Source organism: Accipiter gentilis, chromosome 10 (genome assembly GCF_929443795.1).
Source record: "Accipiter gentilis chromosome 10, bAccGen1.1, whole genome shotgun sequence".
In the NCBI taxonomy this organism is placed as follows: domain Eukaryota; kingdom Metazoa; phylum Chordata; class Aves; order Accipitriformes; family Accipitridae; genus Astur; species Astur gentilis.
The window spans coordinates 3,890,424-3,918,135 of NC_064889.1; the positions used below are offsets into that span (position 1 = coordinate 3,890,424).

At 45.1% G+C, this 27,712-nt stretch overlaps 1 protein-coding gene across 4 annotated transcripts; it reads right to left on the minus strand.

The window, feature by feature from the left end:
- Nucleotides 1–235: 235 nt before the first annotated feature.
- Nucleotides 236–27,712, minus strand: EDC3 (enhancer of mRNA decapping 3). Of its 4 annotated transcripts, none has more exons than XM_049812043.1 (7): nucleotides 27,576–27,712; nucleotides 24,848–25,026; nucleotides 23,078–23,391; nucleotides 16,248–16,583; nucleotides 7,027–7,180; nucleotides 5,181–5,398; nucleotides 236–4,074 (listed from the first exon to the last, which is right to left on the minus strand). In XM_049812043.1, the coding sequence occupies exons 2-7, from the start codon at nucleotides 25,009–25,011 to the stop codon at nucleotides 3,740–3,742; spliced, it is 1,521 nt and encodes a 506-aa protein (XP_049668000.1). In that variant the 5' UTR covers nucleotides 25,012–25,026; nucleotides 27,576–27,712; the 3' UTR covers nucleotides 236–3,739. The 4 variants fall into 4 exon arrangements, with proteins under 4 accessions (XP_049668000.1, XP_049667999.1, XP_049668001.1 ...); XM_049812042.1 differs by having other exon boundaries at nucleotides 24,848–25,029; XM_049812044.1 differs by lacking the exon at nucleotides 27,576–27,712 and adding an exon at nucleotides 24,048–24,105 and having other exon boundaries at nucleotides 24,848–24,904.

The following is a 27,712-nucleotide window of genomic DNA, read 5'->3' on the forward strand; positions in this document are numbered from 1 at the left end:
TGCTCCCAGCTTTGCCTTTTCTGTGAAGGAAGCTGAAAATGTTGAAAAATTAACTGGAAACTAAGCAGCAGGAAGCTTTGCTTCACTGGAGGGCAAAAAGTGAGGGGGAGTGAACCAGAGTCTCCCTGGTCCCTGCACTTGCTCCTCAGAACAATGCAGAGCAGGAAGGCTTGCTCCAGCTGTGGCATCAGGCTCTAGAATGATAGTGGGCAAATAAATAGCTGCACACAAATAGCACACATGAATAGTTGCACTTTATTTCAGGGCATTCCCCCAGTAGTGGCAGGAATTAGTCATTACAAACATTAGGTCACAAATGGAATATCAAGCAGTGACATAGTGCTTCTTCACATGTTAGTGACCAGAGCAGCACTTGCAGGCAGTTCCTGTGATGGTGGTTAAGGTTGTGGGTAGAAACTATCATCTCCAACACAGCTAAAAAAAGTGTTCCATTCTTTGAATTAACTCTGGCAATGTGGGGAAGGGGGAGAAGGGACCCAGACCCCTTTCTGGGTCTCTGAGTGCTCCAGAAGAGCTCACATCTGCACAGAAGATGCCTTTCACGTGAGTGAGGCCAGTACTTCCTCAAGTAAGCCTTTGTATCTGAGGGAAAGTACAGCCAAATACCCAAAATCTACTCTCTTCTCCAGAAGGTAAGCACAATGTCACATTTAACCGTGCCAAACACAGCCCAAAGCTGCCTAATGCGCCCTGAACACTGCACAGGTAGGGATTGGGAATCCCTTTCCTTACATGAGGGTTTGTACCCTCCTGTTGTGCAACACCACTCACTTTATTTTTTTATTTTTTTTTTGTTTGCTTAAACATGGGGAACGCTGTGGCTGCACAGCTGGCAATGCACAGGACCTTAATGCTTTCTGGAGCAGACCTGATCCTAGCTGCCATCCCTGCAAAAAACATCTTTACCTGGTTCAGTGCCCTTCCTCTGGGCATGTAACTTCAGCCAGTGGCACAGCAGTGTAGAGGCAGAAAAGGACCCTGTGATGAAGCCTTGAGTATTTCTACACTGCTAGCACTCAGTGCGTACAATCTACAGTTTAACAGCCAAACCCAGAAGGGGCAAGGAAAGCCTGCAGCCTGGTTCAAGGAAAGCAGAAATTGAAACAGCAAGTTCTCTTACCAAGTGTCTTGAGCAAGGAAAGTGAAAATAAGGGGACTAAAGCTAACACTGTACTACAGCAACAACCAGGGGACCACTCATCCACCTTTTTAAGCCAGCTGCTGCTCCTCTGCCTAGCTAAAGATTAGATGAAGCCAAAAGAGCCGAGAAACAAAAGAGGCAGAGGGAAGCCTCACAGTTGTGTTTTAAGTGACCAACCCCATTGCTTATCCCTTCCCAGTGCAGCCAAGTCAGAGCCACAGCTTGTTAAATGCCACTACAGTTCTAGCTGAAACATAGCTCACCTGAGGAACAGGTGCTTTGGCTTTGCCCTTTCTATGGAAGAAGAACCACTCGAGGGCACAGCTACACCCCATCATAGCACTGACACAAGTCACCAAGCCCCTCCGTGCGAGTGCTAAGGCCACTCAACATAAGCCAGCGGACGCAGTTCAGTCATCTAGCCCTCAGCAGGGAAAGCAGCTCAGGGGAACCAGGGGTCCAGACACAGAAAGGGGCAGAGCCCTTTGTCCTGCTGAGGTAGATATGGCAAGGTGCAGGCAGTTTGGCAGGGGAAGAGACCTCAGGCAGCTGTGGGGGCAAGCCCAGCACTCACCAGCTTCCCGTCATACAGGCTGGGTCTTACCCCATCGCTCCACACTTCCAGGCAGTATTAATTGCTCAATTGCTTCTTTTCAACCAGGCAAGTCTCTTCCCTCCTCCTCCTCTGATATGTTTGGCCTTTGTTCTAAGCAGATGAAAGGGAAAGGCAAGTGCCTGATCTGTAAATCCTCACCACTCGGAGCACAAGTGGGTCAATAGGTTTGCAAAGTGGGACTCTACCTGCTTAGCAGAGCACAGCCTCAGAGCAGCTACAAGAGTAGGTGACCATTTCCACACATCCCTGCGCTTCAGCCTCAGAAGGGATCCAGCTCCCCTGGAGAAAAGGCACCGCTTGAAGCTCTGAAGCTTTCCTAGATGCCAGAACAGGGTCTGTGCAAGGTTTAGGTACCTGCAGGAGCTCTGGGGACCTGTAAGGTAACAGAAGAGCAGCACAGCTCCAAGCGATGCCCACGCTCACGGCGGCGGGAGCAAGCAGGGAGCCGAGCGCCTCTTTGCAAGAATAGGGCCCCTGCCTTGCATCTGCCTGGCTCCTCTGAAGAACAGCTTGCCCCTTACGGCACATCCTGCAATGCTCTAGGTACAGCGCTTCCCTGGGTCAGCTACCAGGCACAAAGCCTTCAGAGAGCACGCACGCAGCCAGTGTGATGGATTCCCAAAGCCAGCTAGCTGATGGTTTCTCAGCTTGTCCCTGCTCTAGGCACTGCACCAAGGCTCCACTGGGCCAACAAAACCAACACAGGAAAAGATAACCCAACGCTTCCCAGCAGCGCATGGCAAGTGAGTGCAGCACAAGAGCAGTCAGCAGAGCAACCTGGGGCAGATCCCCTACAGTAATTCAGACAAGAACCTCCTGCTGTACCCCACCAGGAGGGCAGCAGCTCTCACCACACCATCTCCTGCAGGCAAACAGGACCGTGTGAGCTGAGGACCCAAGTTGTTCCCAGCACACGGGTGCACAAACACAAGCCCACGCTATACACAGGCTTTGACTCCAAAGAGAATAAACGGATCCATGCCCTATTTCCCAAACTACACTGAGGGATACTGGAAACACTGGAGGGAACTTACCCAAACATCACCTGCACCACACACCATGCAACAAAGTCAGAGTGACACTGCCCTGCTTCGCTATGCTTTCCCCGATTCAGCCATCCACCGTGCCAGAAAGAAGAAAGAAAAAACAAACCCAAAACCCCACAACTATCCTGGAAAAGTTCTTTTCCAAAACACGCCTTGCTCCCATAGACCTGGGCTTCACCCACCAACTGAACAAACAAAAAGCCAACAGAGTATATAAGCGAGTAAGGCCTAGCTGAGGACACCGGTGTTCCCAGAGCCTGTGCGACCTGAGAGCTTCTGGCTCTTGACACAAGCTTTCTGAAGAGGGAACGCTCTCCTTGAGGGGCTGGAGGGTCCAGGAGGGAGAGCGAGCTACAACTGCCTTCAGGAACATAAAACAGGGGAGGGGTGAGTAAAAAAGAACAATGGAATGAAACCAAATCCTCCCTCCCGGTATGACTGCAACAGAAAGTATTTCTATACAATCAAGGGGTGCTGTTCCTACCAGGACGCCCTTGCTGGGTCTATTCGCCCAGAAGAACAGAAACACATCTTCAATCTCCAAACCACCCATCACTTGTACCCCCTCCACATACACCCCCTCATTAAACAGCCTCCTGGCTGGGCCTGGGCAACAGCGGCCACCTTTGGCAGGGACAGACACCATCTTCCTGTGTGTTCCCTTCATACAATGGCACAAGAGAATGAAAACAGCTTTGCAGGAACATTCGATTCCTTCTTTTTTTTGTTTCATTTTCTGATTCTTCTTTTTTTTTTTTTTTAAATACGCAATGTTTCTTCTGGAAGGAAAACTCTCCAGAACTTCACATCCTTAAGGCGTCACGAGTTTACTAGTCAGGATCCACTGGACAGCTTATTTGACAGACCTCCTCCTTCTCTCTTCTCTCCCTTCAGAGCCATGTGGTTGGACGGGCTCTAAGTGGAGTGCAGGGGGATGACGAATTTGCAGCCGAAGGGCGAGTGGTAGTTTATTCCCACTTCTTGAAAGACCTTCTGGGGAATGCCAATGTCACAGAGGTACACACGCCCTGCCCTCTCACCCAGGGGCAGGGGCAGGCCCAAGGCCAGCGACCACTTGGCATCGATACCCTGCTCCATTTCGTTTATCGGAGGGTCTATGCTGAGGACAGGTGCCCGGTTCTGGTTGGCCCAGTCCACAACTGCTTTGTACCAAGGCTGATCTCTCAAAAAGGCATTTTCATGACAATCCAGGCAGTTGATCACCAGGTCAACAGGGGTATCTGGGAGATCTGAAAGAAACACAAACACCGCTGAGGAGCAAACTGAAACCATGAACTAAGGCTCAGTGCATTCTGTCTTTGCACTGCCAGCAGATTTTTCATTTTTGCCTCCAGCGTGCACAGTCTCACTGCACACAGTCTGGCTTTACCTGTTGTTGCTGCTGTCCTGCAAAAGACACCAATGCCAATATTTAAAAGCTCTTTAGCACTCCAGAGAACGTTCAGACTCTCAGATACAAAATCTCATCAAGTGGTCAGCACTTGAGCAGCCCCAGATGCTGCCACTGAGCAAGCTCACCCCCCTAGGCAAGCAGTGGTGCTCTCCCTCCATTGTAAAAGGATCACTTTATATTCCGCAAACTGAAAAAAAGGCCTATTTTTCCTGCAACGCATCAACTACCTCTGCTATGGAAAGGCAGCTTGTGTGCTGCACTGCTGCCTGCCCCACTGACCTCCATCGATCTCACTGCACTCACCTGCTCTGTACCACATCTGCTGCATTCCTCTTACCTGATGGACCACAAAGTCCTTGGTGCAAGGACGCCTCTTCTATAACAGGCAAGTAGCTCAGCCAGCGCAGCCCTCCACTGCCAAAACATTGTGCAGTGCCCTAATTCCCAGGTTTGTTTCTCCCAAGAAGTTTAAATGAACCCAGTTTGAAAACGCCGCTGGTGAAATGACAAACAGAAGCCAGCTCTATCACAGAAGATGGAGCATCAGTTTATTCTAGGGCGTACTAAGATCTGAATTTTGACAGCTGCTGGGACTAGTTCAGCAAAGCTGTCTGCTTGGTTTGAAGCAGCAGTTGGATGCTCATTTACTTGCAGTTTCAATATGCTGAACAAGGAAGGCCCTTATCCTAAGAGGATGGCTGGTCTGAATCAGATCCATACAGCAGCTCTTCCGTATTTGTTCATACAGGAAACGTCTGTACCAGCACAACTGCTCCACTGTTGAACCTCTCCAGTCTCTGCTGTCCCACCAGCCTCCGACCAGCCACCTGCCTATGGCGGTGCCACTAGATGGTGCCACCGGACAGGGCAGGCGCTGGGTTGCTGAGCGGCACAGGTCTCTGCGAGGGTGGCAGAGAGCAGATCTGCTCCTCAGTCGCTTACCTTTGACGCTGGACACCTGCTGGCCTTGCGTCTTGCTGAAAAGGTTCAGCTCATTGGTGATGGATTCCAGCATCTTGACAAAGTTGGGTAGGAAAAGGATGACGTGGACGTCATGGTTGGAGAGGTGCCGTCCGCAGCTGATCCCCTGGGCTCCCTTCACATGGGGGCCGCACAGCAGGGCTACCGTGGGCCGCTGATGCACATTCTTTGGATTCAGCCTAAAACGCAGACAAAAGGGGACTGTTAATAAACCTAACAACATCTTACCTTCTTCCTGCAAGAGAAAAAAAAAAAAAAAAAAAATCAGTAAAATGCAAATCGACAGGTGTTTTGCAAATCTTCCGTTGCCTCTGAAGAAGGAACCCACATCCTTTTGTAGCGCTGACACTAGAGAGCTGCTCTGCTCACACGTTCCCTTCAAGACTTCCTTGAACCCACAGCAGAGCGCACAAGGTCCCAATTCCATCCTGGCTCATCATGAAGCCAACTTGTACTTTCAAAGCAGGGGGCATTTTCACTGCTCATGTAGCAAGCCTGAATCCGATGCAGTTTCACTTTTAGGAGGCTTTTTTTCCTCTTGCCCTCTTTGATTTTAGAAGAAAGCTAAACATACAACCTTAAAAACATGGGGTGAGTGAGTTACCCCATCAGCAGAGCCACAGTTAGAAAAAGAAGAAAAATAATTTCTACTCCCTAAGCCTCAGCAACTGCAAAATAAAGTTGATTTATTTACATGGCCTGCAAGTCATCAAGGGTGGCTTACAGTAGGAGTTTCAGCTGATAGGGTCAATGCTGCCTGGTATGTCATCACTTACTGCTCTCAAGTAAGCGATCAGGTCCTGGTAAAGCACCACCGAACAAACAGATGGAGACTTAAGCCTTACCTTGCATTTCAAGAGCAAATAATTTGGAGTAACTATCAACAACATAAAAATACACATGCAATTGTCTGCCCACATCAACAACTACAGTAAGTACAGGCACAGAGCAGACCCCTTCAAAAAAGTCAGCACATATATTCATGTGAAAAGCAGTAAGCGCGCTCCAAGCCTGCTAGCAAATTGGGCCCTCCAAAAGAGCAGGATATTCTCAGTTTAGGTGTGGATGCCTGAAAGCTAATTTAGCACTGTGAAAAGCTAAGCAGCACTTTGTTTTCATGAACTGAATTTTGGTTTTATTGATATTATTAAACTGTAACATGTAAAAACAACAAAGGAAAGGTTTACTTTTTTGCAGAAAGGACGAGATCGCTAGATACTCTGCAATGGTTTAATCTGCCTTGAGCTACACCTGTGCAAAGCTCAGTTCCCTGAAAAAATTCCCAGTAAGTGGAGAGAAAAATCTCAGCTCTGTCTGTATTGTCTTTGACTCAAGAGACACTTCTGCTTCTGGGACACAGGAGCCAAAAAGAAACCCTTAGTAAGTCATTCATCCAAGATGGTATGTTCAGCCAGCCCTTTCCTAGAGAGACTAGAGAGGGGAAAAAAAACTGTGTGAACATGGAAACCTACTGTAAATCTTCCTCCCGCTTCAGAAGCCTGAGCCTCACACTTGTTTTTATGATTATTTGGAAACAGGCCAATACACAAGCTGCAACACAGGTCTGCAGAGCATTGGGATGAGTTTTTTTTCTTTCAGAGGCAAGGAAGGCAGAGAGGTGACAGCTGCTTCCAGCTGCAGGACCACTGAGGGACTACTGCAAGCAGCAAGCAGGCATCCACATTACATTGACCTCAAAGGTAACCTCTCAGCCTCTTTTACCTCACCCCCGCTTAGCAGAACAAGACAAGCTGAGCTCTGTTTAGAGGGGGCAAGCCCACAGCAGAGTGAAAGTGAACAGCTTTACCTGTTGGGTCCCCCAAGGAGGCTCAGGGCCATCTGACTCGCGCACACTCCCGTCATCTCCAGCCTCCGCTCCAGAGTCAGCCCGTGCTTCTCGGCAACCGAGAGCAGCTTTTTGTGAAGCTCATACGACACGCTTGGAACAACCAGCCCGGAGTCTAAGGTTCAAAGAGAGGGGAAGGAGGAAGAGAGAAATGGGTATAATGAGAGACTTTTCCAGAATGCTGCAGACTGCTAAGGTTTTACATAACAGCACTTAGAAATAATGACAGTGAAAAGGCTTATTAGCTGTTACCAAGGGGCTGCTTAACCCAGTAATCCAGGTTCCTTCTGAGACCATCAAATTAATCCAAACTAGCGCATCAGAGTCAGTTTACTCTGAGTGAAGCAGAGACAGCTAAACGGAACTGCTGGGCTTGAAATAGTATGTTTCCACAAAAATTCAGCAGGCAACTGGCAATTTTAGCAACACATGGACTGAGAATGCCTTTTTGACCTACAGACTGAATATTAAGTTCTTTCTTAATGGTCTCCAGGCCACCAGTGCTTTAACCCACACCCATGCCCAAACACATGTAACTGTTCCTAATCACTGTGAAAGTCAGAAGAGAAGCTGTGAACCAGATTTCCCACCAAAAAAGCTTGGATGCATTATACTTCCTTACATCAGTAGTGACCAGCCCCCAAATTCCAGCCCCTAATCCACATATCACAGCAAAACAAGACATCCCACACTTACTAGGTAGGTGTCCCCACCACCTGAGCTGTGCTGTGCCAGAAGGGCTGGCTTCAGACACAAAAGCTGAATCACGATATACTGAAGCAGCAGGGGAATGATGTGGCTAAAAGAATAAAGTCTGTAGAAAAATACTTCTCAGACATTTTTGACAGCCTGGTCTGTGAGCCACAAAATGCTCCAGCATGTGGATCAAGGGAAAACAAACAGGTTTTGTTAAGTGCTGAGAACAGCACCTGCAGTAAACAGCAATATAATCCTTCCCACTCACTTCTGCAGCAAGCTTGCCTGGAATCAGCAGGTAAGAGAAACACAGACCTGAATAACTGTTCTGGCTGATTCTTTATACTTTCCTTCTCTAAGCAGGCCAAGCTGGCACTGACTTCACAGAAAAAAGCCCCGCAGTAACATCTGTAAAGTCTCCTGGAAATAAATACAGAGGGTTCCTTGCCACCAAAATGCAGCTCACTCTGAGGGGAGCCATAGCAATTTTTTGGTGGTGTGTTGAAGAGTGGAGGACAAGGAAACTGAAAATAATTACTTATGGTATATGGAGACAGAAGGGCAAAATGTAAGCAGCAGGTGAGAAAACTGCTGCAGCTGCCAGGCAGATATCCCTGAGTGTCTTCAGCCACAGAAATCAGCCTCTTTATTCTAACTTTTCTCCAAAATAATTCTGATATCCAAGGCCCTTCGCTCTGTTTGAGGATTTGCACCCATGTAGAATCAAAACCACAAACTATTCTTCCCTTGAAACATCCTCCAGCAAGGCCTGGATGTCCTTAACTGTCTCCCAGCTAAGGAGCAGCACAATTTAATTCCCTCCCCATATGGGATGGCTACATAGCTGGAGCCCAGCTGCAAGAAAAGCTCTCAGATCCTTCTGTTCACATCGTTCATAAGCACTGCTCTGACCTAAACAAGCAATCCCAGCAGAGTCCAGCCGAGCAAGGGCTCTGTGAATTTACTGTTAGTTCCTACTGTGGGACAGGCAGATGAGATGCATGGGAGTCAAGCACGAAGGGTCAAAAAGGTCCAGGACTCAGACCAATGCCTGCTACAGCTCAGGCACGACACCAAACATCAGGCCAAAGCAGGAACTCGATCCTTCCATCAGCACGCTCTGCTTCTGTGGTGTTCAACGGCCAGCAGCCCTGACTCACCCTCGCACTCCCATCAGCTGCTCCGCCTTTGAACTTGGGGTGACAGCAGCCACCCGGGTGCTCATTGCAGCCTAGCGCCAAGCAGCACGGCAGGGCTCGGACCGCCTGTGCTAATGGGAAAGAGTCGTGGGAACATGACATGGCCCAGTGAAAATGCTCTTCAGCGATATGAGCTCAAAGGGGAGCAGTCACAGCATACACATCTGCTCAGAGAGGAAACCTAACAGTTATTTGTGGGCTCGGGCTCTTTTGCAGACAAAAACCAACAAGAACCAGTTGCAACAAGCAAGTGCTATATTCAAATGAGAAAAGCAGCATGTATTTTAATTGTGAGGAATTATTTGTACTGCCATATTTCCCCAGGGTGCCCCAGTCAAAAACCACCAAGTCAAGCTACAGCGGAAACGGCAGGTTTCGTACGTCTTGAGGTTTTCAGAGTCAAATCGGAGGTATTCCTGCAAGGTAACAGTAAAACGTTGTGGCGTAGATCCTGCTGAATCCTTCTGACCTTCATTTCTGAACTCACTGGCTAGTGCCTTGCAGATACAGAGGGCCCAAACACATTCAAACACTTGACCTTGCATGCTAACCGCTGATTAAGCTACCTCTGCTAATGGTCTTTCATTACATGCAGCACACATGCAAGCATGCACATTATCAAAGTCATTTCAGACTCCTGATAGCAGCCGCTGAACATTTGGAGTCATAAGCCACTAATAATCCTAAGCCCGTCACACTAGTCACGCACCTGCCCTGTGTTCACACACCCTCTTAGCCTCCAGAGTCACGCAAGGCTCGGCTCTGCCTCTTTCCCATTCATATTTTTGCTACTTCATCAGGTCTTGTTTTTCAAGCTTGAGGGAGGACTTGGAATGAGTGACCTGAGGTCAGGATCTCTCCAAACAGTTTGATGGGACGCATCCTCTGCTAACCTGAAACAGGGGGCTCCCAAACTGTACTTTTGCTCCTTCTGAACTGTGGGACCACAAATTCCCTGCTTAAATTTTGCACAAAATCCCCAAACTAGAAGGGTGAAACAGTTGATCTATACTCTGTATCTACCCACTTTAGTATGACTCTTGCCAACGTCTTCTCTGTAACCATTTACATCTTTCCCTCAACCACTTCCCCCAGACCACGAGCTTTAGTAAACCTGCATTTACCATCAGCTAGATGCAACTCAGTGCCCAGCGGGTTAACGCAAAGGGGGTTACTGGGAGGCAGCAGAGGCAGGAGATGAACTTGCATTTAGCTTGCCAGTGCTACACTTTGTCCTAATTGCTCCCTCTCAGGAGCAGGCTTAAATGCCAAGAGAACTTCCCTTCTTCGCACTCACGCAAGGTCCAACCAGTCAGACTGGCTTATCAAAACCAGGCCGAGGGAGTTAAATAAACTCTGGCAGAAAGCAAAGCAATCAAGGAGGCGACGTGTAAACCCACAAACAATAACACTACTGCAACAAAACTGAACTCCTGCCAACTTTAATTATGTTTGGGTTGGACAGTGCATCTTTATTGTTCAGTAATGAAGGTAATAAAATAAATTAGCTCAGGCCTTTTAATATTAAATAAATGTATTTTACAGCTGCCTGGGAAAAAAAAAAGGCAGATATAGACTAAACAGTTTTGTGACACGCAGAGTATTGCTGAAGTCTGATTAAACATGAAGTATTCTCCATTTATGAGGCACACTCTGTCCTGGGCACTACAACTGTGAACAAGTTCTCTCCTTGAGCTTCACTATGCAATGTTACACACATACTGGTTGGATTAAAACACCCTATGCCTGCAGAATGACTAAGCTAACTCTCCAGAAGTTAACGAAATAAGAGTTTTTCCCCAAACAAGCCCAAAGCAACGTTGCTGTCAGAAATCCAAACACCTGCCATGCTTGCAGTTGCAGGAGAAATAAAAAAAAAAAAAGAAAAAAAAGAGAGGGTTGCTGCTAGAGTAGCTCAGTGCGTAAACCCTGTCTTTTCTCTTGACCATTTCAGCAGCTCTCTAGCTGCTAAAATAAATGCAGGCAAGCTGCAGGAATGGATGAGATAGAACTAGACTTAGGATCTCCTGAAAGCCGCATGTAACACCATTAACCCTTTCCTTTAGCAATAAATAACTCCAGGTTGCAGAGCCACACAGCTCATGGTCTAAGATGTAGTAACGCAAAGTGGGTATAACTCCTGTCCAGTTTAGGTAGATGGGACATTACTTGATGTCTTTTGCTGGTTGTAAAGTTGGAGCCACCTGCCTGCAGACTCAGCAAAACACAGTTACTTGCCCCACCAGTGTGAATGATTTTCTCCATAACCTTAAGGGCTAGGTTTTTTTTTTTAATCATCATTATTTTTAATTAAGACAAATTCTGCGGGAGTTCTGGCTGACCTTCCAGTGTCAGCCTCTCCCAGCATTAGTGCACAATTCACTCCAGCTGAGCAAAAAACTGTCTGAGGGACAAAGAGACTTTGCCCCATGACCACTTTGTTTTCTCCTGCAGTTGGATAAAGTGAACTTAATTTGCACTCTACCCAGAGATCCCAGAAACACTTCACACATTCAATATATGTAATCGCTGTAAGGCAGTCATCCATAGACTGAAGAGCTAAAAGCTACAGAGAGTAGAAAAGTCAGTCAAGGACATGGCACACACAAAAAAAAGCCATACTGTCGGCATCATCCTCACAGAACAGACTCAGCCTTAGTTTTGTGACCCTGGCACATAAGCTCTGCCTGCTGCATTGATTTACTTCTAAGTGTACATTTTCTTTCACTATGTCCTTACCGTGGGGGAAAAAAGGCTTCTTGAAGCACAGGCTTGAAGTCTAGTTAGGGGGAGCACAAAGAAATATTGACACTTAGTCCAATTTTTTGAGCACAGTCCTGCTTTCACTTGACAATTTCTATAGCAGCAGAGTTTGAAAAATCCCACTTATTTTCCAGAAGAGACAATGAGATGGAAACAGCATATTTTCAACTCTAACAGCATTAACTAGAACAGAACCTGCTTTGGACAAAGCCTTACTAGTACATCAGGAAAAGAAACACATACCTTACCTAGATGGCATACAGCTCTCCTCTTTACTCATCTCAATGTGTTCATAAAGACACTGTCTTGGCAGACACCACTGCTCAAAAAGCCAGGCATCAGGTACAAGCCCACTCCATGCATCTACACCCCCCTACACTGTGTGGGAAAATAGAAAGTTGAGGTGTTGTGGCATATGAGAATTTGAGTTCCACTTGATGCCCACAGTCCAGGCGAGGGAGATTTTAATCCAGTATAATCATCATGAACTGGAACCCATGGTATGCATGTGATATGTGCTAGCAGTGATTAAACAAAGTTAAGAGGAAAGGAGAGGTGAACTGCAAAAAGGAACCATTTGGACAGCCTGGTATGCTTGAGATTATACAGTCACTGATGATGAACTGAGATACTCCATCTTACTGCAAACTCCTCTGAGCTCCAACATACCTGCAAACTTTGCAGTTACTGCCAAAAGACCTGATCCCAAAGCACGGTGCTCTTCAAACACAGATCGTTTCAATGCTGATAGCTAACAGAACGAACAGAGACAGACCTATGCTAACTATACATTTAAATTCTCTAGCTGGAAAGCTCTGGAAGTAGAAAAGGACAGATCACACCTCATACAAGAATCAACCTTTCCAGGGAGGCAGATTTTTGTTAAACAGTTGCACTTCCCCTTTCAAGCATCATGTAACGGTAAATAAAGATAAATCAATACTAGCCAGCCCAAAAGAGTAAAGAGTAATTATATATTTGGGAGTGATTTATATGTGGAGCCCCACGGATGGGCTCAGCTCAGTCATGATCAAAGACCTGGTAAGCTCTATTAGCTTCAGGTTTTCATTTTTGTTTGGAACAGATCCCCATCTTTATTCCCTGCTTACTTCTAAAACACATGCTAGTATACCTACTTGACAGACTGGCTCCATAAAATTAGGTCTCAGAAAAGCACCCTGGCGGACTGAAGTCCTTATCAAGCTTTGCTTACATCCTACACGAATCAACTTATTTTAGTCAGTAATAAAAACACAGACTGGAAGCCCTGCAGATTAGTCTTTTGGAGATTTGGCATCAGCAATTTGCTGGTTTTACCGCTGCACAACCCTGGTTATTTCCTAGCTCCATGGAAACATGGCATAAAAGAGCATGCAAGGATTCACAGACTTCTTCCTCTCCCACAGTGACAAGAGCTGGATATTAGCTCACTGTCAATCACCAGCATCACTTTGTTGGTGCTATTATAGCAGACAGAATAATCACTGTATCAGCCAGAGCTGTGTTAAGACAATTATCTTCAAGATTGGCCTAGGGTAAAAATTACAAAGTACTTATTTCACCTATAACTAGGAAGTGCTTTTTGCAAGTAGAGCTCCCCTTAGGAGTCCAGAGAAAACTCTGTAGGGAGAATTCAGAAGCAGAAAGAGAATTCCTGCCATAGATATATCCAAAATCACGGCTCTCGAGGCTATTGACACTCGTTTAATTTCAGCAGCTGCTGCTCTTTGAGCCACTAAGAGGCAGGCTGCCTACAGCTTAGCATCCTCCTTCCAGTTGCTAAACAAAGAAGTCAGGATTATTTTTTTTTTCTCCAAGTAACAGTCCATCATTACTCCAAGCACACTGAATATCTTTCTGTCCTTCAGAGGGCTGACTTGCTACAAAAAGTGCTAGACTGAATGCCAGAAACAGCAGGCAAGTTACAACTGTTTACAAGAGCTTTTGCTAGATAGCCATTAGCATTTCCTAAGCAAAAGTAAACTTCCTCAGTGGACACAAAGGAAGTCACCCTCTGTGGGAAAAATATCTAGACGCAGCACTGGGACACTTTTATCATCATTCACAGGACTGTGAATGTGCCCTGCTCAGCACAGGCGACAGGGAACTGTAGTTGTCAATACCCTGCCCGTTGTGTGACACGACAGCTTTTCTTCCAAACAAACCCAGAATTCCATAGGGGAGACTAATCACCAAACAGTAGCTAATGAGGCTAGCGAGACCCTGCAACTACAGAGGGGAGTCGTTTACCACCCTCCCTGTGCAGGCTTGCCAAGAGCAAAACAAGAAAACAGCAGTCCTTTCACTGGGATGCTCCCTTCAGCACACTGCAACCAGGGAGCCAAGAGTTTCCATAGTAAAGGACGATGGAGTTTAGCAAACACGATTTCATTTTCATCCCCTGAATTTACTTACTGATGCTTGCTGCTTATTGCATGTCAGAGTTTTCCTCCCAGGAGCTGTACTGCTAGAATACCATATTAGCCATACTTCTCAAACTGGCTGCTACAGTAGGTTAGCTTTTGTTTCAGACTAGACATACATAGAGGCCCTGACTCCTCTCTGACAAGCCAGCTGGAAGATGAATTGACAAGTAGTAAATTTAAAAAAAAAAGTAAATCACATAAGAAAATGAAGAAGTGCTTATTCACGCAGCACACAGGCAATCAGTGAAGCTTCTTGCCACAGGACACTGTAGAGATATTGAAAGCTTGCATAGATTTAAAAAGCAATAGGTTAAATTAAGCAGAAGACAAAAAGCCCCATCAAAAGCTATTAATACTGAACTATCACTTCTGCTTCAGGAAGTCTTAAAATTGTGAAAGACAAAGCACTCGGGGGAAAGTCTCGCTGCATGTTTACTCTGCTCTTTCACTTTTCCTTAAATATCCTTGGAAACACAATACTGAGCTGGACAAGTTCTGATATGACCCAGTATGTTTTTATCTCATTCGAGAGTGCAACAGATCAATAGGAAGATGGATGACAAATGCAAAACTATGATATTGTTGTTTAAAAAAAAAAAGCTCTGCTATACAACTGAAAAGCAGCATATCATTATAAATGAATCAGCTTCCTTTTCTGAAATGTTTCACACCCCAGATGGAGCTTCTGGGCAGAGAAAGAATGACAGATCAAGGACCTGATCACACTTCTGCTCAGTAGCTAGACCACCAGGATATTAGCTATTTAGTGTCTCTCTACAAAAAGATCTGAGATTTTATTTTATTCTGATGTGGAAAAGAAGTGTTCCTGGAATGCCAAAGTTCCTTCACTCCTACGTTTTGCAAGTCCTAAAAAGCATGCAAACCAAAGGCAGGACACCACAACTAAAGTTACAGGGAATCTGCACCTAAATGTAGCATAAAGCACATATGCTATACTTGATAGCATGTGTATGCATAGAAATAAAAAGATTCCTTATAGTAAAATCCATCTGCATACATAAGCAGCTCCTGGTGAAAGCACCATTATCTGGTGCTTGGCCAAAAAATTACTACTGAACATGAAATGAGAACAATTCTACCCTTCCCCAGAGCCATGGATTAGGAGCTGAATAATCATTCTCTACGTTTCACTTTCAGGAACACTGCCTCCCTGCAGCCAGGCAGCTCACTGATCCAGGACACTACTTTCACCTCCATCCTAGAGCCTACTTAGTGGCAGCGAGGACGAGAAATCAGACTTGCAGGAGAACATCTGCACAGCAGCTGGCACCAGCAAGCTAAACTAGTTTCCCCGATGATGCACTTGACAAATACTTCAACTCAAGCATCTGCCTAGAAGTTGTTCTTTTCTTTTAAAATTAAGACTAAGGTAAAGCAAAGGAGACAAAGACACAGCTTGCTCTTCAGGACACATACTTTACATGCATGTTAATGCTGTGTTCATCCAGCTTTCTGGGGCTCAATCTTTCACACAGCAGCAGTGGACAGTAAGTGAGGTGGAGACCCCACATAGAAAGCCCTTTGTACAATGAATATTTGTAATTATGGATAGGAAGAGCCACAACTCTTTGTTTTTACACCAACAACATTTAAAGTTCCACGAAACTATGCGGAAATATATAACTACCACCCAAGGAGTATCAGAAGCACATGAAATCTCCTGCCTTTTACCAAGAAACCACGAATTATGACATGCTACCATGCACCAGAATTCTGAGACCATCCCTCCCGCTCAAGAGCCAGCGGTCAACACCGCACAGGTTCATCATGCTACTGAAATCAATGCAAGGATTCAAATGGCTCCTATTCAGTTTCCATTCTTGTTATCCAACCATCAGTTTTGTTCCCTACTGCAAACACACCTACCTTGTTGCCCTATCTGAATATTTTTTATCTCGGAAATATTGCAAATGAAGGTTGTATGTAGACACAAGGCACAGATCCAATCTTAAGTAAATGAGTGCCCTTGCTTGTACCACATTAAGCTGACAGACACCCCTTGGGGAAAACAATCCACCACATGTGCCCCAGAAAAGCAGCAGAGTTTGCATCCTTATCAGTAAGGGATGTGGCATACCCGTGCAGAATTCTTTGTTAGCGTTCTGGGGTACGACAATCCTTCTGTAGACTATGGGCTCCGATTCCAAGATGTTCTCGTCATGCCGATAGCGAGCTGGTTTCTCATTTGGGGTCCCCCGGGAACGAGTGCCACTCCTCCGCTCATAAGTTTCAATCTCTTCAAACACAGCTGCCTTGTCAAAAAGGGCCAGGTTCCCTTCAAAATCAAAATCTGTGTCTGGGATTTCATCAATGTCATCCCCAAAGCACTCATCATCTTTGCTCTTCATTTGCCCATTTTTCAGGCCACTCTTCTTTGGAGTCACTTGGTTCGGATGACGGCTACTGGATGACCCTAAACAAACGAAAATAAAAGCAAGTTGAAAGTGTGTCACAAATGCAAAAAAGACACATTTGCTCATAGACTTTGTCAGCAAATTCTGTAAGAGAGGGGAGCTCATGTTTGCAGTCCATCAACTCAAGGGATATTCGCTTCCCAAGGAGGCTGCAGACCTCATCTTTAGCATTACTCATGCTAAGATAAGCTAACAGAAAATAGAACAAGAGCATCAGGAGAGAGACTTTCAGGGACTTTCCACCAGCAAGGTTAGAAAAACAATCTTGACCACAGTTGCAAAGTAAGTGTTTCCCCACATTTTATTTAATTCAAGATGGTGCCATGTTAATGATAAGATAAGCAGCTAACTGATCTAGGACAGCTTTTCCTCCTATACTGAGCTCATGTTCATGCAGGCTTGCAGCCCGAGACCTTCTTTGGAATTTCCCTAAATTTCAGAAACTAATGTAGGTGTTTTCTTTCATAACAGGTTGGCCACCTGTTCTCTACCTTGAATATAAAGCATTTCTTTTTCCTTGTACTTGCTATCAACAGGCACACATTTCTGCACAGATATGAAGTCCATTCCCTTACTCCTATTTCATTATTCTACTTATCTTGCATGTTTAAGTACACTTCTTTCCAATCACAAGTAATTGTGAAAACCTGATTTCTCTGGAGCAAGACTGATGAAAGTCTCCTCAACGCCAGCTTATGACTGGAAATCAAGGACTGATACAAAACCATACGCAATTACGAGGTCAAGGTATCCCTTTAATTGCTTATTTCTTACATTATTATTCAGGTCACCCAGATAAACTCAGGTCCAGATAATATTAATCTGTTTGTTATACCCGTTGTTAAATTTACAATTACTAGAAATATTTCAGGCCAATTCCAGCAGCTACAGGTATCACCTACAGTGTCCAACAGATGGAGTAAGAGTTATCACGCCAAAACTGCTTGCTCTACTAAAATATTTCTCATAGCTTAAGATAATCACCTTTGCGAGTAATTTATACAGATGAGTTTGACAGAATCCATTTGATAACACAGAAAAAAATCGCCACCAAGTCACCACGATGATGTGCACTCTTTATATAACTCCTCCATAAATGAAAAAGCAGCATTTTTTTGTCTTTACACATCATTGCCAATCAGTGAGATAAGACAGGAAGAATTTCAAGTCATCTAAGGATAGATACTTAGAAAACATCCCAAAGAGATTTGCAATAGGCATAATCTTCACAGCCTCCCGCAAAGTTACTTGTCACCTTTGTAAGTGCAGGCAAGTCTAGCTTAGTTTTGACAAATCCCTCCTTTTTCCTGCCTGGAAAGGCTTATTTGTAACCTTGGGTCAGACTGGCAGAGCAGCCGCAAGCTGCCTAACAAACCTGAGCTCTAATTTCCCACATTTCCAAAGTGTGAAATCCTCCACTCCATCGACAGGAGCAGCACTTCTCCTAGAAAGCGAAGGACCTTCCTCCTGTCAGTTGTTTCTACAGGAGCATTTGTTCATTTCAGGATCAGGACAGGAACCAGCACATTCAAGACCAATGTGCCAATTTTGGCCAAGTTAACAAACAGAACTCATCTCTCTACAGCAAAGTGATTCAGTAGCTCAATTACAGCACTTAAATTGTTACCATTCACTCTGGAACACCCTTACGATTACCTGAAGACTTTACAGAAAACACTACAAAAAAAGACTGGAGCAGAGCACGCTTTCCTGGAAGATACAGGCAGGCTTGTATCAAGGACTTTGTAAGCTCTGGTGAATTTGTTTTACAGCATGGTATCGACTTCACCTAACACCACATCTAATTTACACCATGCTGAAAGATGACTTGCTAAGGATATGTACTTAAGTTTTATTCTCAATTCAGAATGCATTGTCTCAGCAAGGAGACGGTGTGTTACTTGGTTTTTCTAGAGAACTGTTTCAGTGACCAACCCGAAAGCCTTCCCAGCCCCCACAGCAAGGAAGCTCTTTGAAATGCTCAGCAGCTCCTTCTCTGGAGCATCTCTCAAGTACTGGAGCTAAACAAAATAGACCTGAACACCCTAAAACATTCCCTCTAAAACAGCTGCTGCAACTTCAGTCTCCAATTATGCCACAGTCCAGCAATAACAACAAAGTGCGCAAGAAGTCAGAGTCTCATACTTCACACCTGGAAAAGCAGGAGATAAGACCCCAAACCTTCAAGGCTTTGCAGAGTCATGGTTCCCCATAAGAAAACCAAAACAAGACAATCCACCCCACCCCCCCGCCAATGATCATTTTCCTAGTGCGAAGTTTGTTGCTTTGGTTTTTTTCATTTTAAATTTGGCATTTAAATTTGTTTTAAATATGGCAACAGTTTGAGTGCTCAACTTATACCAGTTTTAAGAGTTTTGCTCAAGCATCCCCAGCAAGCTCTGAAGAGACTGGAAGAATCAACTTTGCTTTATCGCCTGGCCTAATGAAAGATGTTAGCTTTTCCCTTTCTTCTCCAACACCATTATATCATTATAGCTACAGTACTGCTATGCTAAATAAAATATCTTAAAGGGCATCTACAAAGTTACAACAGCTAACAGTGTAAGTCTCTCACAGCAACACAGCTACCTCGCCTACTGGATTTACTCTAACCTCACTGCAACGTGAAAAGCCACTTACCTCTTCAAAACAGCAGTAGCGGTACAACAGCCAGCGTGACATAGTTATTCTGCATGTACTGGAGCAACTGAAACTAGCACTACAGCATTGTGTGGTCAGTGTTACCACACTTTGACAATACTCTCTATTTATAGAGTCTCTATTTATAATAATTTGAAATTACTACTAACTACAGCAGGTAATTCATTTTCGGACACAGTGATTTTCAAGCTGCTGGAAACATCAAGTTTTTATAAACAACTGGGTGAGAACAGAGTACTGTAATACACCTTTTGCCAAGAAGCCACTGAAGGACAGATAGCAGAATTCAAGAATTGCTGGTGACAAAACACGATTTAGGAGAGAGGAAAGGGTAAGGCTTTCTGGCAAGGAGAATTCCAGCATGCAAGCTGTGACCAGTCATTTACATGCATAGTTTTAAGGGAAAGCTTTTTAGTAACATACAACTTTCACTCTCTGCCCTAGATAAAGGATTCCAAACCAAAGTTGTCATATAAACCACTCCAAAGGTGTACACAACTTGCTATGGAGCTAGCAACTGCCACTACCAACAAGGGAATTGCAACCAACTCTGCTGCTATCAGCCACACAAGAAATGAAAAGCCAGACCAACACAACAGGCCAAGTTCTCCAAACACTCACAAACTACAAGGTCAAAGCAATAGTCAAGGGACTCTCAGAGCTCAAATGAATAAGCTAGAGACTACACTGAACACAATGGCAAAACAAGCCTGCTTCTTGTGTCAATGTCAAGTGTTATGGCAACTCAGGCCATTCCTGTTACTCAGCAAGAGTTTTTGCACTCATTGCCAGATTCTTCTGCAAACAACTCCACACTACTCTCAGCTGACCTGAAAAGCAAAATGTGGGGATAGATGCACCACCATGCAATGGACCCAGGGGACAGAAGCAGCTGATGTGAGCAATGTGTAAATGCTGACAGAATAAAAAGCTGCACTAGAAAAGCTGCGAGAACAATGGCTGGAAAGCTCCCCGGGCTCCCCTGCAGACATAATGAATGGGAGCCAAGACCGTACCTCATCAAAACGAGACATGCCGGCATTGTGGTGGGCAGCTCTCTAATCCATACCAATGGATGCCAACTCTGAAATACTGCTGACCCACACAACAGGCTGTCTTTTCACAGACTGCATTACAACCTCCTAACAGAAGTTGCACAGAACACAGCAGAGGCCTCCAACAAACTCTGAGCAAAGTTATGCAGTGTTCCCCTTAAAGCATCACCATCTAGACAGGCAAGAAGAATGGCAGCTGATTCCATTCAGGGAAAAGGGGAGAAGAGCCTAAAAAGAGGACGAGGGGAGGGAAGGGAAAACTCAGGCAGAAGAATCTGAAAAAAGGCTAACAGGAGAAGTGTCCACTGCCTTCCAGGGCGCTAGTGTGACACAGCAGACCAAGCCATTGCCTGAAAGCCGCTATTCACAGCTGCATTTGCTTCCAAGCATGATCCAAGTGGCTACGGAAAGCCAGACCTTCTAGTCCAGCTCCTTTTGGATTGCAACTTCCAGCACCTCTGCCCTGTGTGTGTATGTGTGAAGCTATTAAGGAGAACAGCACATGGCTCCATGTCAAGTTGGCAGCTTGACGCCGCACAGAAAAGCTCCTCCCTCAAAGGATAAACAATACTTCCCAGGCTTTTTTTGTTTCTTGGGAAAAAAAACCTTTCATGTATGGCACACAAGTAAACGTAAAGTCTCTAGCGAGCTGGCTGCCTTCCTGTGAGATCCCTGTGGGAGCTTTTGCCGCCAGCCCTGGCATGAATGAGCCCGGTGCCAGCACGGCACAGAAGCCATTGTTGTGAAACCTGCATTGGTATTTGTTGTTTATTGATTCCTGTCACACAAGTACGCCAAATGGGGAACTTTGTCCCTGACTTAGCACGCTAAAGGGCGTCAAGAGGTCAACTTTCAGCTGTACTGAACCCTGTATGACTTAAGTTTTACATGACATCTCAGCCCATTCTTCCCCAGACGCCTGTACCCACCATCTCCATAAAGCTAGGACGTCTTCCATCCACCTCCCGAAATTCATGCATCATTTGCCCTACGCTCCAAATACACACATTTTAGAGGGCAAGAGTTCACTTCTCTACCTCATTTACTCTAAAATGAATCCAAGCTAACAATAATGTACATCTAGCACCTTGCTCAACTTGTTTCAAAGCCTGTAAAAGAAAATCTGACCTGCAGTTGCGCTTATGTAAAACTGACGCAAGCTATTTGTGGGTTGAAGTGGTTTGAAGTACTTACTGCTCACCCCAGACCTACCAGACACTGGCAAAACAGCATTAAGTGAGGTAATCCTCCTACATGCTCCATCCATCCAGAATAAAGCAAAGCAGAAGTTATTTTAGACATTTAGGTAGCTGACATTGAAGTCTGAAAAAGTTTTTCTAAAAACAACCAAAGTAACATACTCAAACAACTAACTGGCATTTAGGAAGAGTTAGGGAATTAAAAAAAAAAAAATTAATCTTAAAGGAACCACAGCTCTCTTTCTACAGCAAGCACTACACAGTAGTTAGGCCTGGGTAGCAGTAAAACACTCAAAACCAGACAGGCTTGAAGATGGTTAGGTCACCAAGGAGCACATGCCTCCCCGCTCGGCATCGTTCTGGCCTTCCTCCTCCCACCAATCCCATTTGGCAATCATTTAAAGAAAGAAGTGAATACGAAGAGAGTTACAACCCTTTCAGAAAATAATACAGCTGTTGGTGGGGGAGGAAGACTTCCAGAGGTCCAGGAATTTCTCCACAAAAATAAAGCTTTTGATCTTGCTGTTTAACTTGCCTTGCCTACCTTGGTTTGGTTGCTTTCTAAACACAAAAGCAAGGGGAAAAAATGAAGTCATGGAAATAGGCTGGATACATACTGATGCTTCAACAATTAAGTCATGGAAATACGCTGGATATATACTGACATTTCAATAATTGCATGATGAAGATCTGGAAAGGAGCATAGCCCAGGGGACTTTGAAAAAAAAAGAACTTACCCAATTTTGGCACAGCGTGAGAGCTGGCTGAAGATTCTATGAACAAAAATAAAAATAACGGATGCTTGACTTTGAGATGTGCTGATTGTATCTTTACATCATCCTCATTAGAGCCTGTTAAATTGTATTTTTAACAACATAGCAAATAACATTTGTAATTACTTGTAGGGTGATGTTGTAATAGGTTATGGTTATACAGGCTTTAAATAGAAAAGCTTTATAATATTGCAATTTTTTTCCAGTTCCTTTTAGAGGAAAAATGGAGGCTGGCAATTGGGCAATTTTCAAATAGGAAAGATGGCAGGAATGAGGAAATCATTGCAGTCGGCATTATTCAGCTCTGCATTTTCTAACATTCAATGCTGGTGAAGCAGAATAATACACAGAGTGGGACAGGGAATATCTCCACTAATTAAACTTGAATATTCACTTTAACAAAAAAATTGTTAAAGAACTATTTGCTTTTTAAGTCACTAGGTGTCAACCACATTTCTCTCAAATGCTGCAGTAAAGAAAACACCAGTATATTGCTCTTCACATACTCAAGATGATGGATGAGATTGCATCATCATCTAATCATAACACTATCACAAAGATAAGTGCCAGACATTTGGAAGATCTATACTTATAATCCTTTGAGGCACAGCTTGTGAAGTCTTTCTCTTCACTATTTAAACTTCCTCTTCTCCAGACCTTCCTTGAGGAGGCAACACAATTATAAAAGCAAACAAAGAGAAGTTTCCAGCACCGCTTGAGGTGTTCTTACTGATGAAGGGAAGATGTTGCAGCAGTAACTCGGGTAGGCAGAAAGGAAAGTTGCAGGATAAACACATATACTCACAAGAATTGTGTCTACGACGAAAGCCTTTGGATTGCGTCAATGTTTCCACATGTCGATCCATGTAGCTCTTGGAGCACTGCTGCTGTGGAGAGATGATGATATCCTGATTCTTCATGTCAGTTCTCCTTGGGATATTCTGTGGGGCACTGCTGGAGATGGGCTTCTTTAGCACTTTCCCGGTGCCATTCTGACTGGGACCCACTTGGCATCCAACACCTGGGATGCCCATTTCTGTCTGCTGCAGATCCCCGCACTGTCTGCTCTCCCCTGGCCCTGGGATCTCCAGAATTTTCAGCTCAGTAATGTCACCTGCCCTAAAAACAAGAAAAGAAAACCAGACATTCAGGAATTTAGCATTTGCAGTACCTTTGCAAAAAACAACCCCTAAAGAAAAATGTGCAACATTGTCCAGTGTTTTGGTTTTTTTTTTTTTGATGCCATTATCAACAGAAAAAAGAAAAAAAATAATAATACTCACACAAGATATTTCTACAGACATCAAAATATTAGAGCTGAAATGGCATGAATCTTTGAAATAACTCGAGTATTTCTATACTGCACCTGGATTTTGTTTGAAAGGTTCTGTTCCTATCTGAAACAGGAATCAGTCAAGCAGAAAATGGAAGCAACAGGCACAGACCTTTGCAGAAATCGGCATTAATTATATTACCTAGAAGCTGTTAAAGTAATCTCAGCCTCGAGGCTACTATTACTTTTAATCCATTTCTACAGAAAGCTACCCTCAGATTAGTGCAGTTCACACTCAGGCGAGGATGCTGCTTCCTGTTTCCTCAGAAAAAGGATAAAGAAAACTAATGTAGCACTGGGCACAAGCCAAAACGAAACAATGAAGTGATTACAAAGACCTCCATTTGCACTGATTGCAAGAAATAAATCAGAAATTAGGGTCTCCTATTTTAAACTTAATAAGTACTTGTCCAACTGGGATATAAAAGTAGCGAGAGCTTACTACAGACTTCCACACATCTCCTGGAAGAACATGGTTGTCATCCTTCCCCACTCATTCTCTTCAAAATCCAAGAAAAAAAAAAAAGAGTATTGACTTCAGGGAATCAATCTTATTTAAAAATCAGTGACTCAGAGTCTTAACTATTGTAATATGCCAGGTAACAGAACATCCAGTGACGAGTGACTCTAGTGACTCTTATTTATTCTTTTTAAGCACAGTGTTACCAGGAACCGGTGGGAAAGAACTCCCAAGAGCTACAATACTGCTGCATCGATTCAGCTTTTTGGTTCAAAACTCTCTCCCCTGTCTACACAGAGGAAAGAACATGGCAAGAAACAGAGGGGATGGACTTGAATTTAATAACTGCACTTAATTGTATTGTGGCAATAATTTTAACTGATCTGCCACTCTGCTTTCTCTTCTGTCACGCTTTAATTACATACAGTACACATGCTGAGGGCAAAGCTTTAACAGAGTATGCCAGCCCTCCCAGCTACCCAAAAACCTAACAACAGAATGTATACACACAGTACATATATACACACACATACAGTCTCACCCACACATAACCTCCAAGTGTGAGCTACACCACTTCTAACACAAGAATCACAGAGCCAGAAAATAATCTCCTGCACACAAACTAACAGAAGCACGAGAGGCACTTCTCATGCAAAGACACGCAGCAGCAGTAGTGATATTTAAGGCAAAGAGCTAATTTCTGGGGTAAACCAGAACAAAACATCCAAACCACCCCAGACCTTGCCTGGAAAAAGGCAGGAGGAAAAGAGAAAGACACTAACCTGAAGGTGACTTCTGGCACGAGGCATTTGACCCCATTATGGAAGGGCCGCGTCAGGGAAATGGTCTGGCTGACCTGATCCACAGCAGACACTCGTCCTTGGTAGACTCCCAAACTTTCTCCACAATTAATTGACACGATGCTCCCGAGCCAGTCCGTAGCCATATTTCTGGCACACAACTGCTGTAAAGAGACACAGGCCTGGCTGTAACAAGATGCAGAAAGTGACAACCTGAATCAGCATCAACTGCATCCCCCGGCCCAGAACCCTGGCTCCCACCCAGGCTCCAGCTCTGTCAGCTTCTCTCTTCTTTGTGGGGTGGAAATAACATCCATAGACACCAACGATCACAGCAAACGTGTAAATCCCTGGATGGGGCTTTGCCTATACAATTGTTCGTAACGCAGACCACTGCTTGCTTCATTAAAGAAATAATTTTCTGAATTCAAGACTAACAGCTTCTAACAGGAATATTTAGTAGTTAGTCCTACCTGTGGACATTCTCCCTGTAATTTCAAACAGGGAATTTATCTTCACTTCCCTTTTTAAAATTTTGGCATAGTAACGCTGGGGCAGAACAGCTTTGTGAATACTCAGCAGTGAGAATATTAATCTCTGCACGTACAAATGAAGGCCAACACCTTTAAGGGAACAGACAGATACAGAGGGCCGGGGGGAAAACCCAACACTGAAGTCCAGGACTTCATGCTCTCCAGAGCCAGGAGTATTACTATTACTGCCACAATCAGATAAAAAAGAAAGCTGCACTCCTTTCTAGCATTGAGTTCTACCAGAATAGAGGGGGAAAAATGCACTTTGTTTTGTTAGATGTTCAGTCCCATGTAATTCCCTCAGTTTTGATGCTTGACTGAACTTGTATAAACACACTTTGAAGCAGCTAAGCACATCTTTTGATCTGAGATTTCTTCCTCCAGACAAAGAACACAGGAAGATGACAGGCTCACTGGCATCACAGTAGCGCAAAAGAGCTGACAAGCTCATAAATGAAAGTGACTACTGTATATATTTGCCTTTTGTGCTGTAATCAACAGTAAGAGGGAGAACACTTGATATTTACTGTAAGGAACACAACGACAGAAAGCACAGGAGATAATCCAGAAAGATTAGCATCAATATATAAACCACATTTCTGTAAGAGTCATTTTAATTCTCTTCGAGCCCTTCCTGTCTTGAGCTTCTTGGAAAAAGACGCAAAGAAAAAGACCTTTGAAATAACTAGGATGCATGCCTGCTACCAGAAAAAAACTCACTTCCCCCAGCTTTCAGAGAACTGAAAACAGGGAATGCTTCAAAGGGAAGCAAACACTAAATTTGGTCACTAAGCCATAAATGTGTCAGGACCAGCCTCCTCTCCTTCCTGTTTCTGTGTATTTATATCAACCCATGATAACAATGTCTGGATTCCAAGATGACGACTGATAAAAAGCACTTTCAAAACACAGATAACGCATCCCTGAGCATCTGCAGTAAAACTAAAATTTCATTCCCTGTCCTGCTTTTTGTATCTCTCTTTGAAAACAAGGGCAAGAGTTCAGAACACATCACCATCTTACAAGGATCCTTTTCAAAAATAAGAGCCTCCTCTTACCAAGCAAAAAAAAAAAAAATTTTAAAAAAAAATCTATGTTTGTGTGCAAACATAAACTAAAACAAGGGAGGCTCCTCACCTCAGAGGTTCTCATTCTACTACTTTGTGTGAAAATCATTCAGAAGAGGGAATGAACTACACATGCATTGAATTATTTACTTCATCACAAGTGAGAAACACGAGCACATTTGTTTGTTTACACACGCCTGGAAAGTGAAACCTCCTGTCTAATATTCTGTCTCATATTCTGGGGTTTTGTCATACAACTCACTGATACTTTACATTCCCCCATATCTCTTACTTCAAGCATGTACTACTGATACGCCTAACATTCTTGCAAGTTTTAAAAGGAAGTCAAGTCACAGAACTTACTCCAACATGCATGCAGCGCTTTAACAGGCAGAGTTTGCAAGCAATAACTTAGCATGTGATAAGTCAATAGCTTTGCACACTGGGCACTGCTGCTTGAGAAGAAAGATGCCCCCACGCATGTTCTCCTTAGCTGAAAGATGCGTTAGCACCAAGGTGGCTCCACTCATTTACGAGGAAAGCAGCCACAGAGCCTACCCGCTCTGTACCCGAGAGACAAGCTAGCGTGGGATATATGCTCCCAGCAGGGCTCATCTCCCCGGCCTGCACCAGGGTGGGCTGCCTCCAGCCTGATCCCAGCAGGAGCACACAGGGCCCCCCGCAGGAGCACACAGGGCCCCCCGCAGGAGCACACAGGGCCCCCCGCAGGAGCACACAGGGCCCCCCGCAGGAGCACACAGGGCCCCCCGCAGGAGCACACAGGGCCCCCCGCAGCCCGCGTCTGCGTGGACCCCAGCAAGAGGCGGCCTGCTGACGCTCGCAGCCCAGAGAGGGGAGGCGCTCAGCCCAGCCTCCGCAGGCCTTCCTTCCCCTCCCCAGCCGCTCCCCGGGCCTCAGCCTCCCCGCGACGGCGCCGGGCAGGCCGGGGAGGGCCTGGCGCCATGGCCGCGCCTCACGGGAGGGCCGGGCGAGACCCAGCCCCCTACCGAGGGCCCCGGCTCTTCCCGGCCCGCTCCCGCCGGACCCCTCGGGGTGAAGGGACGGCGGCGGGGGGTGTGGAGGTGTGTGTGGAAGGCCGCCCCGCCTCACCTGCACCCGCCGCTGGCTCCCCGCCTCACCCGCGGCCTCTCCGCCTCAGCGACGCTCAGCGCTCTCGTCACTTCCTGCCCCGCGCCCCGCCTGGCAAGCGGCGCTCAAGCCACCGGCGGGAGCGACCATAGAGAGGG

Bases quoted from the DNA above. Each gene is read 5' to 3' on its own strand.
- EDC3 (XM_049812043.1), bottom strand. From the start codon at position 25,011: ATGGCTACGGACTGGCTCGGGAGCATCGTGTCAATTAATTGTGGAGAA. The intron at 16,584-23,077 runs GTGAGTATATGT...TCGTTTGTTTAG, and splicing joins TCGTCGTAGACACAATTCTT to GGTCATCCAGTAGCCGTCAT. The intron at 5,399-7,026 runs GTAAAGCTGTTC...TCTGCGTTTTAG, and splicing joins CTCCTTGGGGGACCCAACAG to GCTGAATCCAAAGAATGTGC.